This window comes from Ziziphus jujuba, chromosome 1 (genome assembly GCF_031755915.1).
Source record: "Ziziphus jujuba cultivar Dongzao chromosome 1, ASM3175591v1".
Lineage (NCBI taxonomy): Eukaryota > Viridiplantae > Streptophyta > Magnoliopsida > Rosales > Rhamnaceae > Ziziphus > Ziziphus jujuba.
The window spans coordinates 39236710-39255742 of record NC_083379.1 but is presented as its reverse complement, the minus strand read 5'-3'; the positions used below and the strand labels follow the sequence as shown (position 1 = coordinate 39255742).

The following is a 19033-nucleotide window of genomic DNA, read 5'->3' as shown; positions in this document are numbered from 1 at the left end:
TTTTTTTTTTTAATATCAATATTTTTATTTGATTAACCTTAACAATTTTTTTATTTTTATTTTAGTGAGGATGTGTGATCTGACGAAAGCTTTCTGTGGCTTTTTCAATTTTTCAAAAAGATCTAATTATTATTATTTTTTGAGATGATTATTTTTTCTTTTAGTTATGTTATCATTTTTTATTTTTTTTAATAAAAAATGAGTAAAAATACATTGTTTGAAGTCTCTGATCACATTTTCTTTTTTGGGTAAATGCGAAAATGAGTGTCCAAAATTGTAGAAAATTATCAGCATTTTGAAATAAATGAAATAGACAACAAAAAATAACAATCTTTAAAAGTTTCCTCTACAATTTCCTAATCTTTTTCACCGTATATCTGGGGGCTCAGTATCAAAAGTCACTCCATATATATAACAAATTAGTCGTTGTGAGAACTACCCCAAAAAAAAAAACAAAAAATTAGTCGTTTTGAGACAACTTGAAAAAAAAAAAGCGTCAACTCCCTCCAGTCTAACTTGAGCGTTAAAATCAAAGATGGCGTTTTTTACTTGAATATTCACTTGCACACAAAATTTATGTTAACAAAGTAAGAAAAAGCTAATCTATCCAAAATTTAAAAAAACAGAGAAACAAGGTAAAACATTGGTTTATTTACCACATTTTATTGCAGGACTTACTCGACCAAGCCACGAGACCCGTGATAAATGTCATTTAATAACGAATATATATATATATATATATATATTTTGCTTGAATTTAATAACGAATATGATCTTTAGCTTTACTTGTCACATTATTGACCTCATATTCACCTACCGACCTACCTGTTATTAATTAAAATATTAAAACACAAATACTAGATCTTCTTCCACTTGACCAAATCGAGCACCACTTACTGAAACCAGAACCAAAAAAACCAAGACAGGAAAAAAAAGGGAGAGAGAGAGAGAGATAGGGATTTCAGAAATATGGATGATCATGGAAATGATGAAATCAGGAACTTCATCAAGGTATGGATCAAAGCCGTTGCATGTATATGTTACTGTTACTACATATCAGCAAGAATCCCAAAAGGAATTATGAGATTCATCTCTCTCTTCCCAATCTTCTACCTCTTCACAATCCTCCCTTTAGATCTTCATTCTTTCCATCTTGGTGCACCCACTACTTTCTTCCTCGTTTGGCTTGGAAATTTCAAGCTCATCCTCTTCTCCTTAGATGAAGGACCTTTATATCCACCACCACCAAATCTTTTCCATTTCATATCCATAGCTTCCCTCCCCATCAAAATCAAACAAAAACAAAACCCATCTCACCAAACCACCCAAAAATCAAACAGACCAATTTTATTCACAATCAAGGCCTTGATTTTAGCCATTGTTATTCAAATGTACGAGTATAGACCATATCTGCACCCAGTTATAACCTTCTCTTTATACTGTCTAAATATGTACCTTGGTCTAGAAATTGTGCTAGCTCTTGTTGCAATCCCGGTTCGAGCCATTTTTGGTTTCGAGCTCGAACCTCAATTTAATGAACCGTACCTTTCCACATCACTTCAAGATTTTTGGGGGCGTAGGTGGAACCTCATGGTAACGGGTATACTTCGGCCCACCGTATACTTCCCCGTACGCCGTATGTTTACCGTTACGGTTGTTGGGCCGCGGTGGGCTTGGTTGCCAGGTCTATTGGCGGTTTTCTTGGTGTCCGGTTTGATGCATGAGGTGGTTTACTATTACTTTACTCGGGCAAATCCCACGTGGGAGGTCACGTGGTTCTTTGTTCTCCAAGGGATGTGTACGGCGGCGGAGATAGTAGTGAAGAAGGCGGTGGTGGATCACAGGTGGCGGTTGCATAGGTTGGTTTCTGGGGCGTTGACTTTGGGGTTCTTGGCGGTGACCGGAGATTGGCTGTTTTTTCCTCAGCTGTTGAGAAATGGTGTGCATGAGAAGGGTATAAAGGAGTATGCTCTTTTGTTCGACTTTGTCAAGGCCAATTTACCACCCACTTACATTCATTTGTCCCCACAAAAATCTAAGCTAATTTGATTTTAATTTTGGTTGTTTATGCGCATTGGGTTTGTAATATTCTTATTTTTTTCAAATAATAATGTTAAATTTACTAAAATTCTTCTTGTAAATTGAGTTTTGTTATTTATCATAAGAGTCTTGTTATTTTATTATCCCTTATTACTCATTAATTGTCTTTAATTATGTAATAAGTTTTTATTCTAAATATTTAATTTTTTTTAAAACCTCATTTTTAAAAAATAAAAATTTTTAGGCATCCACTTAAATTGTTAAATTGCTTATGTATCCTACTAATGGTGGCAAGTAATATATATTTTGTTTTTTGTCATAATTGATGATCTTCCACAGTTGATATAAGAGTCATTGATTAACAACATATAATTTTTTTTTATTTTTTATTTTTCAATATTAGATGCCTAATAGGAAAAAATAAGCTTTTTAATAGTAATTAATTAGATTACCACATGACACATAGATTTTTTTTTTATATTATTATTAAATAACACGTAGATCTCATTAAAGTTTCATTATTAATGGTAATAAACAGTATTTTTCTTTTCTTTGTAGATTGTTTGGTGTCTTAGGTTTTTCATGAAAAGTTGTGCTATGGCATTTTTATCATTTCAAGTACTGTTTTTTTATATTTTATAACAAGAATTTTATGTATTGTTGTTAATAATGATGACAGATATTCTTATATCTCTTTTACCATAGGATATATAATATAAACAAATGTTTTAAAAAAAAGGAATAATATTTAATTATAGGTAATTCTAGCTAATTTCTAGGATTCCCATGCAGAGAAACATGTGTTCATCATTAAGCTCTTCTCTAAGATATAATTAGTGGTTAATAAATAATTAATTGAAATTTTTTCATTTAAACCTTTTAATTTTATTTTAATTATACTTATACTCAATGTTTTTGAAAAATTATTACTTATATTTGTAAGTTTTTATTTGTTAATTTTAATTATGAAATATTATAATTATATTTTTATAATATTGTTTAATTATAAAATATTAATTTTTAATATTTTTTTTAAAATTAACAAATGAATCTATTTTAGTAAGTTATATAAAATTAAAAGAAAATTAATAATAATTTTTTAAAATATAAGATAAATGTATAATTATTACAAAATTTAAAATTTAAAGGGTTTAAAGAAATTTGCTCATAATTAATTGTCTCTATCACATGGGCTAAAGCCTAAAGGTAAGGTGACCGCTATCCTACTCATGTGCCTAAACAATCCCAATATCTGCCAAAAACGTGTACTTTTGGCAGGTAACATGGCCCCCCAAAAGTGGAATAAACGAAATTTCCTAAGTGGTATGCAGAATCTTGAAAAACATTAAACATCTTTAGCCATCGAATAAAGAAAAGAGTTAAAAAAAAAAAAAAAAAGAAGTACTATAATCTAGAAGATGCGCGAGCGTTCTCTGGTAAAGTTGGAAACTTGGATCAATTTAGGGGGGGGGGGGGGGGAAGGGAATTGTGACGATGCTAGCTCATAAGTGGGTCAACAAAGATGGCATCCAAAAAAGTTGGCCATAAAAATTTGAAAACAAAATAAAATAAAATAAAGAATTCAACAAAATCGAAGAAGAAGAAAAGGCCAAAAAACAACTGTTGTAGAAAGCAAGACCACAATGGGCATTACCATCAACCTGTGTGGTGAATTATATTGTCTCATAGCTGCGAGAATCATGTACTTCCAAATGAATCATGAACACAAGATAGAAGGCCATTTTTAGATGGTAAGGAATACCAAAATCTTAATCAGAAAGTGAGCAACAAAATATGGAGATCAAGAAGTCAAAGGAAGATGAATTCAAGATCTTCATCAAGGTATGGCTCTCAATCTTTGCATCTCTAAGCTATTGCTATTTCATAGCCTCAAAGCTTCCGAAAGGCAAACTCAGACTCATCTCTCTCCTCCCAGTCTTCTTCCTCTTCACCATCTTACCTCTCTACCTATCCACAGTCCTCCCAACAGGTGTCACAGCCTTCTTCATCACTTGGCTCTGTAGTTTCAAGCTCCTTCTCTTCTGTTTTGATTTGGGTCCTCTTTCTTCTGACTACCCACCAAAATCTTTCTTCTATTTTCTCTCAATTTCTTGCCTACCAATCAAAATCAGCAATTCCCAAAAACCCCCTAAACTGCCTCTCAATTGGGCAACAAAAGCATTGATTTTGTCCCTCTCTGTTGGTCTCCATGATTACACAAAACAATTGCGCCCAAACATTGTTTTAGGCCTGTATTGTTGTCTGCTATATTTCTTTCTAGACATTGTTTTGGGCACGTGCAATGCAGTGGTCCGACCCGTTCTTGGTATGGAGCTCCAATCGCCTTCCGATGAGCCCTACTTTTCTACATCTCTGCAAGATTTCTGGGGAAGAAGGTGGAACCTCATGGTAACCAACGCTCTGCGAGACACCGTATACAAACCCACCAGGATTGCGTTGGACCCGCTTTTGGGCTCAAATTGGGCTCCACTTGCGGCGGTGCTTGCGGCTTTCACGGTGTCGGGTCTAATGCACGAGCTAATGTACTATTACGTGATACGTGTGCCTCCCACGTGGGAAGTCACGTGCTTCTTTGTTCTCCATGGCGTGTGTTTAGTTGTGGAGTTTGGCTTGAAGAAGGCATTGTTTGGAAAGCTGAGGCTGCCTGGGGTTGTATCAGGAGCATTGACTCTGGCTTTTGTGGTGAGCACTGCTTTCTGGTTGTTTTTCCCTCCATTGTTGAGGAATGGTACGGATTCAAGAGCTATTGAGGAGTGTAAGATGTTGGTGGGTTTTGTGAAGCAGTTCTTTAACTGGTCTAAAACTACAGTTAAATTATGACATTGATCTCTACTTGTGGAATGGCAATTTTTTATCTTCGTTTTTTTACTTGGTAAAAATGAGTACAATTTCATCGGAGAAATTGCAAATTGCTACCGACTAGTTTTAGAACAGAGTTTTTCAAATTATCTATTTTTAGCTTTTTAATCTTTATGGTTTTGTTTGCTTAAAACAAATGATATGTAGAAGATTCCGAGAGAAATTCTAACCATGACAATTGAGCAGTAAAATTTCCATGACATGCATAGTTTGGTTTGTCTGTGATTCCAGTCTATTTGGGACAGGGTTAGTGGGACATTGAATTGATACTAACTTAAATATTGGGATTTGTCATAACGTAATGACCATAATTTATATATATATAATTTTGTTATGATGGATGTAATATTATATTATGATGGGATCTATAAATTATATATAATTGGATGCTGATAGTGTGCGTGTGCGCGTGCATGTGTGTGTGTATTTTGATACTTCTTCTGAGATTGTTTGAAAGTAACAGATATTAAAGCAGACACTTGTCAAAGATGAAGTAAGAATTCTTGGCCTTCCAACCCTGCAGCCAATGCTCTGAGTTCTTTTTGCCATCACAAGTATTGAATGTCTCTTTAATATTATATAACCTTGTTTCTAGTCAAAGTCCCTTTTGGAGAGAATGTGATATCCATCTTCCTGAAATTGCTAATCTTCCCTTAGCAACCATTTCTTCTATATTCATTTAGGAACTCTGTTTTATTTTTTTTATTTTTTATTTTTTTATTTTTAATTTTTAATAATAATAATAACAATAATAAGTAATTCGGGGGAAAAAAAAACAATGGATTTTATAACACACGAAACCACGTTACAATAGGTAGAAGTAGCATATCACGGACAGTGATCATGGTATACATTAAAAAAAAAAAGAAAAAAAAAAACCAAACTTTAAAAAAGCTTAATATATATATATATATATATATAGTTGAGAGAGTTCATGGAACTAGTCTCAAACGAAACAACTTTTTATTGAAAACAAGGTGAAACATCTATTCCATATAATAGGAATGAGAATGCCGGTCCATAGGCAAATTGCATGCTCTTAGTTCTTACCATTTGCAGTCTCAGCTTCATAACCACTCCCTGGATTGCCTCCACCACGTTTGGCATTGTTCTTGTGGCCGTGGCCGTGGTCTAGCTTATGTCCTGCTTCGTAATTTCCATTTCCTCCATTACCATTTCCATACCCGTTACCATTTCCATTTCCATTTCCATTTCCATATCCGTTACCATTCCCATTTCCATAACCATTACCATTCCCATATCCATAATTTCCATTCCCATTTCCATACCCTTGGTTTAGCCTGTGTGCAGCTGCTTGGTATTGTCCATTCCCATTTCCATTTCCATTTCCATTCCCATAACCATTACCAATTCCATTTCCATTTCCATTCCCATAACCATTACCATTTCCATTTCCATTTCCATTTCCATTTCCATAACCATTTCCATTTCCATTTCCATATCCATTCCCATTTCCATTTCCATTTCCATTTCCATATCCGTAGTTTAGCTTGTGTCCTGCCTCACGTTGTCCATTTCCATTGCCATATCCATTTCCATTTCCGTTTCCATTGCCATACCCGTTTCCATTTCCATTGCCATATCCATTTCCATTTCCGTTTCCATTGCCATACCCGTTTCCATTTCCATTGCCATATCCATTTCCATTTGCATATGCTTTATCACCCTCCTCTGAAACAACAGAAAAACAGTATGATATAATCGGGCTTCCACAAAATTAAGCAGATGATTTTCAAACCACATTTAAAAGAAATGCACATAATATATTGTGAAAAAAGTAGTATGATAAATTTGCCAAAAAATACATATATGTTGCATATATATTATCCAATATAATGGAAAATTAATGCGAAGCGAAAGAAATTTATTTACTGGTTGTAGCATTCTCATGATTAGCCAACTCAGCAGCCGATGATGAGAGTACTTGAAAGGAGATGATCAGAAGAATAGTGAAGCCAAGGCCAAGAAGAAGAAGAGGCTTTGAGTGAGCCATTTTCTAGATAGGAAGAAGATCAAATATTCTTTAAAGAGAGAAATTTCTTGTGTTGTAGTAGTGATGGATGATTGAGTATGTGTTTGTGGCTGTATATCTATCTATCTATATATATATATATAGTTTGAGAGTGTTAAAGGGGTGGTGAAGTGGGTTCAGAACATTTTGTTTGGTCGTGATAATTAATAAAATGGAGCCCATGATCAGATTGAAGGTTTGCTTTGAAAGCTAGGTCCATAAATACAAATTTTCCACTATGACAAATAATGGTCATACTTGTGGAACATGAGGAAAATTGAAGTAATGGATGGGATTTTAGTGAAATGTGGCAAATCGACCAACATTTAGCATTTTGGTTAGATTATGTTCATCTATCATACTGTAATCAAATTAATTGATGGGATTTTGGGGAAGAAAACTTTGATTTTAAGCTCTATTTCTTGAACCAACAACTAAACTTGATTAACTATTTCACTACGAAATCAAACAAAATAAATTGTGTTTTATGTAGATCGCACGGCAATCCATAATACCAAAAATATACAACATAAATTTCGACAACCAAATCCAACTACCCTTGATCATAATTTTACTCATAAACTTTGATACTTGGAGATTAAATATTGATACTTAGACTTGCAAATTAGTTTATTGGGAAAGCTCATTAACTCTTGGTCCTACATTCAAATCCAAATTTTAGTTGCTTAGTCCTACATATTTAAATTCACACTATCAATGTAGGAATTTCAGGCTTGTTTGGCCATGTTTTTTTTTATTATTATTTATTTTTAAAAATTTTTTGGAAATGGGAATATTGGATAAAAAATTGTTTTATAAAATTATTAATGATCTATTTGAATTACTTGATTAGATTGAACTGAACTAAACGATAGTAAATTTTGTTCAATCCCATATTTGTTGCCATTTTTTATTTTTTTTTTGGACAGGACAATAAATAATCTAGCCCTTAATATATCCGTTTTAATTAATTAGATTATTATCTCATAGAAAAGCATGAATTTAGATGGGACTATTTCATTATAAACTATTGACTACTGTTGACAAACTATTGATTGGTCAAAAAAGTCACAGAAATTGCAGTGGAGTTTGATTAAGTCCGTAAATAATTTTTAATTATTTTTTTAATCCAATCCATTTTTGGTTAATGTTCCAAATAAGTAAGAGTGCTAGACTATTATATCTAATTCACTGCAATGCAATCATATATTTATACCCAAATAAGTGGAATGATTTGAATGGACCTATGTATTTGACAAATTGTTTTGTTAAAAATAAAAGAAATTTGTTACATCTTTGTTGGGTTGGTTACAAGGATTCAGTATCGAGCATAGAAAAGATCGGGAATTTACGGGGACGTAGTGAAGGATACAGTGAAGGCTATAGAAATAAATTATTCTTCCATATTTTTACACTTTTTTATTTAATAAACAATAAAATAATAATAATAATAAATAAATAGGTTTTTTTTTGCTATGCCCCAGGCATCTCCTACCCCCAAGATTCGAATCCAACGCCTACTGGGCGGGCTGTGGTGTGCTAACCACTGAACTCCACGCGAGTCTTAAATAGGTTTTTAGCATTATGGCCAAACAGGCCACTCATTAACTATGTTAATACCTCTTAGCACCTAGTTTGTTTTCAAGCTTAGAATATAGGTTGGAAATTGTGTTTTTCTTAAATAAAAAAAAATTAGGCAGCATTTTTTTTTTTAACAATTATAATATTTTTTCCCATTCAGTATTTCGAATTTATAAATTTATAACCTCCTAAATATAGATGTGGATAGTTTATCAACTGAGCCAATTTCATTTAATAAGTTTATTTTCTATTTGTCCCTCTCCTATTATTGAGTGAATAATTATCTAATGCTCATGAATATCATTTTTTTTTGGTCCTATTATTGAGTGAATATGTTAATGGGGAATTTGGCCCAATACCCTATAGGACCGAGCTTCATGAATTTTGCCCCCTCAATTCATTTCTTTTTTGATCTACCCCTTAATATCTCTTATAACCTTCAAACAAAAAACAATTACTTACATATCCTCTTATTTTTAAAACCAAACAAAAATAAACTTTTCCTTTTCTAAACGTCTTTACACTTTCATACAAATACAAAAATACAAAAAAAGCAAACAAACGGCTTTACACGAACACACAAATACAAACAACCAAACCGAAGCTCTCGTGGAAAAGCCAAACATTAGGATCTCATCTCAGCACAGGGAATAAGGTAATTGGTTGAATCTTTTTGTTTATTTGTTGCCGTGGGACCGGTGTGGGTTGTTTTTGTGTGGATTTGGCTTTACGTTTATTTTTTTCGTTGCCGTGGAGTGTGGGTTTTTATTTATATTTTTTGTGTTTATATTTTTTGAAGATTTAGGATAGATTGATATTGGGCATTAGTAGGAAATGAAGAGAGGAAAAAAATGGGACCGGTTTGGCCTTGATCGGTGCTGGAGGTGGAAGAAATAACCGGGTGAAGAATCGGATCGGTACTGGTTTAGGCGGGTTTATTTTTTGAAGATTTAGGATAGATTGATATTGGGCATTAGTAGGAAATGAAGAGAGGAAAAAAATGGGACCGGTTTGGCCTTGATCGGTGGCCGGAGGTGGAAGAAATAACCGGGTCAAGAATCGGGTCGGTAATGGTTTAGGCGGGTTCGGGTCAACCCGGACAAGGGTTGAAGATTGATTGAACGACATGTCGTGTGGGATGAACGACACCCAGACGACACGTTGTTTTTTAATTTTTTTTTAAAAATTTTTATAAAAAAATGTTTTTTTTTGGGTATAGATATATATATAGAATTGAAGATAAGAGAAAGAGAGAAAGAGAGAGAGAGAGAGAGAGAGAGAGAGAGAGAGAGAGAGAGAGAGAGAGAGAGAGAGAAATTAATTAGAGAAAAAATGAGAGAAAGACTTTATGATTATTTTTTTTGGGTATTTTTTGGGAAAGAATGAGAGAAGAGAGAGAGAGAGAGAGAGAGAGAGAGAGAGAGAGAGAGAGAGAGAGAGAGAAATTAATAGTAATTCATAAAGGAATGTAATACCGTAAAGAATTCCCTATTAGATTTTTTTCCTTGTATTCATATACAAAATAATGAAATATATTATGAATTTTGTGTCACAAATATGTATGAAAACTAGGATGCCATTTATTTGATCCAAAAAGCATAAAAGCATCCTGTCTAGATAAAGGTAATATGTTTTAACGGTTGTTGACTAAGACCAAAAGGACCCTTACAAGCAGCAACATCAACATACCCATCCTTTCCACAAATTCCAACACATGTTGAAACCCTTAAATTACCATAATATATATATATATTAGAGAGAGAGAGAGAGAGAGAGAGAGAGAGAGAGAGAGAGAGAGAGAGAGAGAGAGCAAAAAGAAGTGAGGTCGTCGACTACTAGAAGATTGCACTTTGTTCTACAAATAAATAGAAAAGAAAAAATGCTTATACATGTCAAAACTCTCCAATGGGGAATAAACTGTACAGTATCAAAGTGCTCTTCCTTTGCTGGCTGATGCTATTGCTATGGATATGTTAAAACTAAAACCTCTCAAGTGTGCATGTCAGGACCCGTCCAAAGTTCCCCACCGGAACCCTAGACAAGCCCTGATCCCAGGGAAACCCTACCGGACCCTTCTGTGGAAGATCCGGCAGAACCTCCCCTAAGGGATGAATTTACCACAAAATTTCCTGCACTGAAAACACACTTCTATAATTGTTCCCTTATTCCTCCCACAGTACGACGAACTGGTTCCACAAATTTCAGCACTCCAAAATAAAAATACAGTAATCCAGTGCAATACAAATACATAAGTGTCCCATACAGTATACAGAGCTTTATGAAGTACTACAAAATACAGAATACAGTAAAAGTGAAAGAAATAGTACAACTGCAGTAAAAGAAGAACAAGGTACTGCACGAACAAATACAGCGAGGAAGATCGAGTCCGCTCCGAGTGAACACCGACAACCTGGTACCTAGAGGAACGGAATTTAAGAGTGTGAGATGCTAATCATCTCAGTGAGCGACCCTACTACTCTACACTATCATACCACGGTAATAGGTATATAAATAATAATTATTTGGAAATAATAATGTCTCTCAAAACCCTTACAATTCTCTCAGTTGGAAAGGTTCCCCTTTTAAAACATTTTCACAAAACCCTTTATTCATATTTCCCGAAAACCAAGACATCAATTAAATACCAGAAGCGGTAACAATTATATTTTTAATTCCAATTCAGTTTCCAAACATTTTATTTTTAAAACACAGTTCTGAAAATCATTTGATGCACCCACTATATACCAGTGGCGCCAACAGTACCCAGCGTCCCAAGGTACCGCCAGACAGGAGGTTATAGAAAGAAACCGGCATACGGTCGCGTGGCGTCCCACTGCGCCGCTGCTAACCTGGTGTCCCGGCCAAAGGGGGGTGGCCGCCCTCTCCGATGGCATCCACAGGACACCCTCATAATATCAACCGCGCGCTACTCACACCCACCTGCGCGCTAATCACAACCGTGTGCACACTAACCATATCACATATACCATATCACATAATCAGAACACCAGTACGTGCACGGTGCATCTAAAAATTATAAAATCCATAAATTTAAATCATAAAACAAATTTCACATTTTTCATAAGCATAGCGGGCATAATCCATCCGCTTGAACCGGGAAATTCTCCACAATTTCCTTATAATCCATACCATAAATTCCATGATTTTCAAATCCACCAACTCCCAAATCCATCAATTCAAATATCCACATTTTTTCCAAGCATAAATAATTTCTCGAAATATCATAATCAAATCCCATAATATTTTATGGGCATATTTCATAAAAATTGAAATCACCAACATAACCAAATATTTTCCTTGAAATATTTGAAAATCGAATCGTGCCCAATTTACCATTAAAACCACACCAATTTCAAAATCCTCAAAACCATAAAATAATTCCACACGGCATAAATTTGTAGAATTCGCATTTTCTTAAATCCAATAAATTCATAAATAATTCTACAATAAATCCAATAAATATTTGGCACATAGAAATTAAATTCCAAATATTTAATTCACACATAATATATTCATCAATTAAATTCCCCAAAATTAATTTGAAGGTGGGTCACTCACCTTGTGCACGTATCTCAATCAAGATCCTCCGCAGGATCGACTCCGCTACTTGCACGTGCACCTAAAACATCCACAGTATCAAAACCACAAATATTAATATTTTATTCGGGTAATCCCCAAATGGGTACCCGGGGAGCGAACACCAAACGATAACTAAAATTTACGAATTATATACCGAATCGAAGCTCGAGTGATGCTAATCACAGATCCGGTCTTAATTTCCGATGATCGTACCCGACGGGGTCGGAATTTTATCGGGAAGCTTTTCGGGTTTCGGCTCTGCAATTCTCCCAAACCGTCGCGAATTGGTGGAAACGGAAGTCGGATTTGGGTTCAGGAGGTCGAACACTGCGGACTGGAGCTGGCCGGAATTTTCGGGGTACTCGCCGGAACAGTAATTTCCGGCAGGCCGCCACGTCACCGGCAACCGTCGCCGGAACAGTAATTTCCGACGGTGGCCGTTTGCTGTGAAATTTTGCAGATTTGTAGATCGTGAGGAGAGCAATCCAACGGGACCGACGGTGAGCAAAACGGAGGTCGGACGGCGGAGAAATCACCGTTTGAAGATTTTTGACCCCTCGCCGGAAAACGCTCCGATCCCGGCGCGTCGGTGGTCCGATGGCCGTGATTTTTGGTGGGTAGGCCGGACTTGAGGAGAGGATGCTGGGTGTATGGCGCGTGTACTGTATATCGGCCGGAATAGTGCCGATTCGCGGTGGCCGGCGGTGGAGGGGAAAAATCGCCGCCAAACTTCGGACGTCCGATCCGGGCGCGTCCGGCGGCCGTTCGCCGTGAAATTTGGAGGTTTTGCCGGAAATGAGGTGGGCAAGCTTTCTGTCCGGCGCGTGTACAATAAAATCCGGTGGCCGGCGGTGGCTCTCTCTCTCTCTCTTTCTCTCTCCTCTCTCTCTTTCTCTCTCTTCTCTCTCTTTCTCTCTCTTCCCCGAGTGTTTTAACAAATAAAACCCCTGCATGACACTGTTCATGCCACGTGGACCAATCAGAAACTGACACGTGGCATTTCACTGTTCACCGACCCAAAAAAAATATTAAAATAATACGGTATCCGGTAAACTTCAAACGTCCATAACTTTTTAACCACATGTCCGATTTAAGCGTGCCGCTAGTCTATGAACTCGTATCGACGAGTACTTTACAACCATACAAGAGTCAACTCACAATTACATCACAAGAAAAAGTCAACTCCCGGCACCTTTTAGACAGTTTACACTTCAACTTGTTTTGCCCATAACTTTCAAACCGTAGCTCCGTTTTCGACGTGCTACTAGTCTACGAACTCAGGGCGTCATGCACTTCGCCACGGTACCCTGGTCAACTCGAAATTCCCACCGAGTCAAAAAGTCAACTTTTGACCCCTTCGGTCAACGGTCAACGGTCAACCTCGGTCAACGTGCACGAATTCCGGTGCGATTCGGGACGGGGTGTTACAGTGCATATAATCACAAGAAGCACCCTTCTTGCAATGACCACTCTCATGATACTTGCAAACTCTTTGTCCCTTAAACGGAGGCCTTGAAGAACCTCCCCCTCCCCCTCCCCCTCCATTACCAAACGATGACTGCCTGTTCCAAGGTTTATTACCCTCACCATAACCAGAATCCCCACCGTGAGATCCTCTATCCCTCTGATTTGAGTATCTATCTGCATTATGATTCCGTTCGCTTCCCCATTTCCCTTGGTTCCCTATTGGTGCGCCCCAACCCGGATTTGGATTTCCTGGTGGTGGCCCTTGACCAGGAGAAAAGAGAAAAATACTTTATGATTAATTAGAATTGAAGTTGAGAATTCCAGAGTTAGTACTTTCTAAAGGTATATATATATATATATATAGAGAGAGAGAGAGAGAGAAAGAGAGAGAGAAGATCGATGCATAAAATTTTAGGTACATGGTTAGCTAGAAGCAAACACGCAACACTTTATCCCCAAAAAAGAAAAAAATAAAAAATTAAAGAAGAAGAAGATAGAAAGATTTAGATGGCATGCACACTGCTATACATTAAATGTTCAGTAAATGTTATGGCATGCACAATATCCTTAGGAAGAGAGCGTATGAAATTGAGGATTGCGGATATTTATACATGTATGTATACATAGTTGACAATGTTGTTAAAGGTAGATAAAAGTTTATTAATGTTGTCAATGTACATTTGTAGGTTGTACTTTATAATGGCACCAAAGAGGAACTTGCGACGTCAACCGAAGAAGGGAGTTAAGAAGGTGGAAAGTAAGAGACGCGGTGGTAGCATAGCAGCAGCACCCGACTCTAAGCGTCAACGTACTACTAGGCAGAAATCCAAATCTGAGACAGAAAGCACCAAACTTCGAGGGCACGTTCCACTTTCCTCTCCCCCATCTGATAGGGTAAGTTTTATATTCATTTATGTTGTTTTGTGCGGTAAATGATAAGACATGTGACAGTATTTATTCATGAATGTGAAAACTGAAGAAAAACTTCACCCGATGGCCATCGGTAATTGCCGATAGGCCATCGGGCTTTTTTTTTAGTTCATTGTAGGTTGATTACCGATGGTTTCATCGGTAATTACCACTTGTGCAAAAATGTGAACCCATATGTCTTAAGATTTAGTTGGAAATTATTATTATCAAGTTAGGGTGGAAAAATAGGGTATGATTAAATCGTTGATGTCAGTTCCATTTATGTAATTCATATTGCAGCCCATCGATGCTCCAAAGGAACGGATGTTGCAGGATGCCGATATAAATAAAGGTAGGGCACATTCATTCGGGAATCCAATAGGGGCGAACAAAGTAATTACAAGTGTCCTCACAAGTGAGCAGCTCGAAAAGTATAGACAAACATGTTTTGGACACTTACTTGACATGAAGAACCTCCGGTTCTCTGGTCAGTTAGTGCATCACCTGCTTTGCAGACAAGTTGTGTCCAACAATCCAGAAGTACTGGAGTTTAACTTCGGCGGATCTGCAGTGCGGTTTACGAAGTGGGAATTCGCACTCATTAGTGGGTTAAAGTTTTGTAGGTACCCTTCGATGTATGATATGCAAATTTCCAAAGGAAATGAGCTGCGCACGAGGTTGCTAGATGACAGGAGTGACTTGAAACCGCCTGAACTGGAACGACTATTCAAGGATACACTTTTTGTGGATGATTGGGATGCTGTTAGAATTGCGTTACTATATTTCTTAGTTCATGGTGTACTTGGAATGGATCCGAAGGTTCAAATAAAAAAAAAATTCATTGATTTGGTTGCTGATCTCGACGTATTTAATTCCTACCCTTGGGGCATTCTGAGCTACAAGGAGACGATCAACTCATTCCACAATGCATTCCAGCAACGAGGACGAGGACGTGCAGTAAAGAATATATCACAGTATTATGACCTAAAAGGTTTTCCATTGGTGTTTCAGGTACGGTAATATATTTAATACATGTAGCGTTTACTTAAAATTTATATTTAATAACCTATAATTTGTATTTTGTAGGTGTGGGGGTTTGAAGCAATCCTTGATTTTGGTAACCAATTTGCCGACCGGTTGGAAACCCGTTGTCCGAGGATCCTTGGATGGCATACTCCAAGGCAACCGAACCATTTTGCTGTCCATAATTGGTTCTCCTCCAATAGCAATGTAAGGCAAATTTTGTTTAGACTACATGGTACGACTACATTCAAGTTACATTACCATAGTCAGTTTCCAAATTTACTTTTTTTTCCTTTCTTCATTGCATGTAGTATGTTGTGCACTGGAGGTTAGATGCTACCGATGAGGAGAAGACTATGGATTACTGGCGAACAATAGCAGTTGACATACATGAAGTTCGCTACACGTCACCTCCAATTGTAGCACCAATAGTTGGCGCTAAAGATGTTGGCGCTAAAGATGTTAGCGCTAAAGATGCATCCAAAGCTGAGGAGCATTCTAGTGGCCCTCCAGATGCTAATTTTAGGGTATGCAATTGTTACTTGCACGCAAATTTGTATTTCATATGTTGTACTAATATATGTTGACTTATGTTTTGGATATTGATATTGATTAGCTTGCTTGCTTGGAGGCAAAAGTTGATGAATTAAATAAAGAGATGGCAGCGTTAAGGAAGATGCTTAGTTCTGTTATTGACCAACAAAAGCATCAGGTATCATTTAGACAACTTAGTATACTTTACTTTAGTGCTTCAGCATTATTAAATTACATATTGTAATTCAGCAATTATTTGTTGTTAGAGTTTGGGAACTGCAAAAATAATCATTGTGTTTTGCAGGCCGAGCATCATATGCATAGCCATTCACCGTCATCTTCGGTTAGACCATCATCCCCTGTGGCACCGTCTGTTGGAGAGCAAGCTGAAGAATTTGATGCACCCATAGACGGTTCCAATGGTAGGAAGGAGGATGATGATTGTACTACACCGTTTGAGCCTATCGTACCTGGAGGACCCTATGTGGAGGATTCCTGGGCTTTGGTGCCATATCGGCCTTTGCATTTCGGGTGGGATATCGGTGCTTCAGCTGACAGTCCACATCATGACCAATCAGCTGAGATTGAGGTGGAAGATCGGAAGCATAACGTTGGTGATACAAGCCGATTCGGTTGAGTTTACCACCAGTCACATCACGTCATCTCTCCTTACACCGACCCGTGTAAAAAGAAGGTCAAATTTAATCTTACTCGACCTATTGATGCATCAAAGGAGAGGGCGTTCGATGAGTGGTATAGGGTGGCACCGAAGGAAGCAACCGTGTGTACATCTTATATGACGGTGGGAAAGGAATTTTTTGCTGAGCTACTGACTGATGAAGGATGGTTGAATTCCGATGTAAGTTATATGTTTTATGTTCATGTAAAATCATTGTGGTCCTATGTTTGGAATGATGTTTTATTTATCACCTCGCACTTGTTACTTATTTCCTTTAATGTGGTTTTGCAGCATATTGACACTATTTTGTATTTCATACGAAAAAGGCGGTTTGATAATGAGAAGATGTTCACCAACACCTGTGCCATATTAGACGTGTTATTTTGGGTAAGATGATGGGATGTTACTGCGTTGCTTAATGTTATATTGATGATATTTTATATTGTATATATTTCATTATTTGGCAGTCATCCATCAAAGGGCGTTATCCCATATGGAGGGCATCTCGAAGCACATATTCATGTGATGCGACCCTTTGTAACTATGTGCGTGGGAGGTCACCCAAACCTAGCGTGTCGTGGCGGATATGTGATTATGTAAGTCCATACATATATTGAAAAAAATTCTCACTAAGTTTCCCATTTTGTGGATAATGAGGTTATGTTCTAATTTGTAGGTGTACATCCCTGTCAACAATGGAGGCGCGCATTGGTTGGCAGCATGTGTGGACTTGAAGGCCCGGCATATTGATTTATACGATCCAAATATGGGAAATAAATATGTCCAGAATAGAGAGTTGAAGAATGCGGAATGCCTTACGTATATGCTGGCTTACCTATTGAGGGATGGGGGATATTACGGGAAGAATCCGAACGTGTCTCCCACTTTAGATCCATTCACGATGACCATGATCAAAGATGCACCCCGCCAAGATAATGGGTATGAATGTGTTGTCATTTCAAACAACTTGTATTGCTGCTGTTTTTTATTGTGGTTACGTGTGAAAATACACGTAGTTGGTTTTCATTAATGCTATTCTGCAGGGGTGATTGTGGCGTCTACGCTCTGAAATTTATTGAATACATGAGTAGTGAGGAGAACCCTTCATTTGGTCCGCAAGACATTATGTTTTTTAGAAAAAATATGCTGTTGATTTGTACTTTAATAAACTTTCAATGTAGATCGTATGTTTAATGTTATGACGGTCTATACTAATGTTATCTTAATATGCTGAACCTATCTTTACTAATGAGAACCGTTGAAAAAAAAAGATAAAAGATAAAAGATAAAAAAAACCCTCGGTTGAATGCAAAAACATGGCAAATAGGGATTCTAAAATTATAATAAGTGGAGAAAATCCCAAAATTTAATAAATGTGTATCAAAATTTGCCAAAAAATGGGATGTCTGTTCACCCTCCGTAATTCCCGAGGAAAACGTCGGTAACCACCAAATTCTCTCGGAAAATTACCGATTTTTTCGTCGGTAATTCCCGAGGGTGTACAGTCCATCACATTTTACATATTTTTTGGGCCCCACAAGTCCCATAACGAGTGTTAAAGCAAAAACATGCAAAACAGGGATTCTAAAATTGTACTAAGGAGAGAAAATCCCAAAATTTCATAAAAGTATATCAAATTTTGCAAAAAAATTTATGACTGTTCACCCTCGGTAATTCCCGAGAAAATCGTCGGTAACCACTAAATTCCTTCAGGAATAATTACCGACATTTTCGTTGGTAATTCCCGAGGGTGTACAGTACATCATATTTTGCCAAGTTTTTGGACCCCACAAGGCCCCTAAGGTGTGTTGAATGAAAAAACATGCAAAACAGGGATTCTATAATTGTACTAAGGAGAGAAAATCCCAAAATTTAATAAAAGTGTATCAAAGTTTGCAAAAAATAAGCTAACTGTTCACCCTCGGTAATTCCCGACGAAATCGTCGGGAAACTACAAATGCCCTCTGGCAAAATTACCGACAGTTTCGTCGATAATTCCAGAGGGTCTACAGTTCGTCATATTTTGCTAATTTTTTGGGCCCCACAAGGCCCCTAAGGTGTGTTGAATGCAAAAACATGCAAAGTAGGGATTCTATAATTGTACTAAGGAGAGAAAATCCCAAAATTTAATAAAAGTGTATCAAAGTTTGCAAAAAATAAGCAAACTGTTCACCCTCGGTAATTCCCGACGAAATCGTCGGGAAACTACAAATGCCCTCTGGAAATATTACCGACAGTTTCGTCGGTAATTACCGAGGGTGTACAGTACGTATTATTTTGCCAATTTT

At 36.8% G+C, this 19033-nt stretch overlaps 4 protein-coding genes across 5 annotated transcripts; 3 read left to right on the top strand and 1 right to left on the bottom strand.

Moving 5' to 3' along the window:
- The first annotated feature begins 777 nt into the window (after positions 1-777).
- On the top strand, positions 778-2183 carry LOC107434314 (probable long-chain-alcohol O-fatty-acyltransferase 5). Its single transcript, XM_016045768.4, has one exon. It carries the CDS (start codon positions 970-972, stop codon positions 2047-2049), a length of 1080 nt encoding a protein of 359 aa, XP_015901254.1. The 5' UTR covers positions 778-969; the 3' UTR covers positions 2050-2183.
- Positions 2184-3529: 1346 nt separating this feature from the next.
- On the top strand, positions 3530-5803 carry LOC107434310 (probable long-chain-alcohol O-fatty-acyltransferase 1). Its single transcript, XM_016045763.4, has one exon. It carries the CDS (start codon positions 3835-3837, stop codon positions 4879-4881), a length of 1047 nt encoding a protein of 348 aa, XP_015901249.2. The 5' UTR covers positions 3530-3834; the 3' UTR covers positions 4882-5803.
- Positions 5804-5857: 54 nt separating this feature from the next.
- On the bottom strand, positions 5858-7040 carry LOC107434304 (glycine-rich cell wall structural protein 2-like). 2 transcript variants are annotated; one of them, XM_060813940.1, is made up of 3 exons: positions 6814-7040; positions 6591-6612; positions 5858-6536 (listed from the first exon to the last, which is right to left on the bottom strand). In XM_060813940.1, the coding sequence occupies exons 1-3, from the start codon at positions 6932-6934 to the stop codon at positions 5960-5962; spliced, it is 720 nt and encodes a 239-aa protein (XP_060669923.1). In that variant the 5' UTR covers positions 6935-7040; the 3' UTR covers positions 5858-5959. The 2 variants fall into 2 exon arrangements, with proteins under 2 accessions (XP_060669923.1, XP_015901244.3); XM_016045758.4 differs by having other exon boundaries at positions 5858-6612; positions 6814-7039.
- Positions 7041-16153: 9113 nt separating this feature from the next.
- On the top strand, positions 16154-16887 carry LOC132800388 (uncharacterized). Its single transcript, XM_060813953.1, has 2 exons — positions 16154-16244; positions 16371-16887. The coding sequence occupies exons 1-2, from the start codon at positions 16191-16193 to the stop codon at positions 16701-16703; spliced, it is 387 nt and encodes a 128-aa protein (XP_060669936.1). The 5' UTR covers positions 16154-16190; the 3' UTR covers positions 16704-16887.
- Positions 16888-19033: the final 2146 nt, after the last annotated feature.

Bases quoted from the DNA above. Each gene is read 5' to 3' on its own strand.
- LOC132800388 (XM_060813953.1), top strand. From the start codon at position 16,191: ATGGCAGCGTTAAGGAAGATGCTTAGTTCTGTTATTGACCAACAAAAG. The intron at 16,245-16,370 runs GTATCATTTAGA...TGTGTTTTGCAG, and splicing joins TTGACCAACAAAAGCATCAG to GCCGAGCATCATATGCATAG.
- LOC107434304 (XM_016045758.4), bottom strand. From the start codon at position 6,934: ATGGCTCACTCAAAGCCTCTTCTTCTTCTTGGCCTTGGCTTCACTATT. The intron at 6,613-6,813 runs GTAAATAAATTT...CTGTTGTTTCAG, and splicing joins TCATGAGAATGCTACAACCA to AGGAGGGTGATAAAGCATAT.
- LOC107434310 (XM_016045763.4), top strand. From the start codon at position 3,835: ATGGAGATCAAGAAGTCAAAGGAAGATGAATTCAAGATCTTCATCAAG.
- LOC107434314 (XM_016045768.4), top strand. From the start codon at position 970: ATGGATGATCATGGAAATGATGAAATCAGGAACTTCATCAAGGTATGG.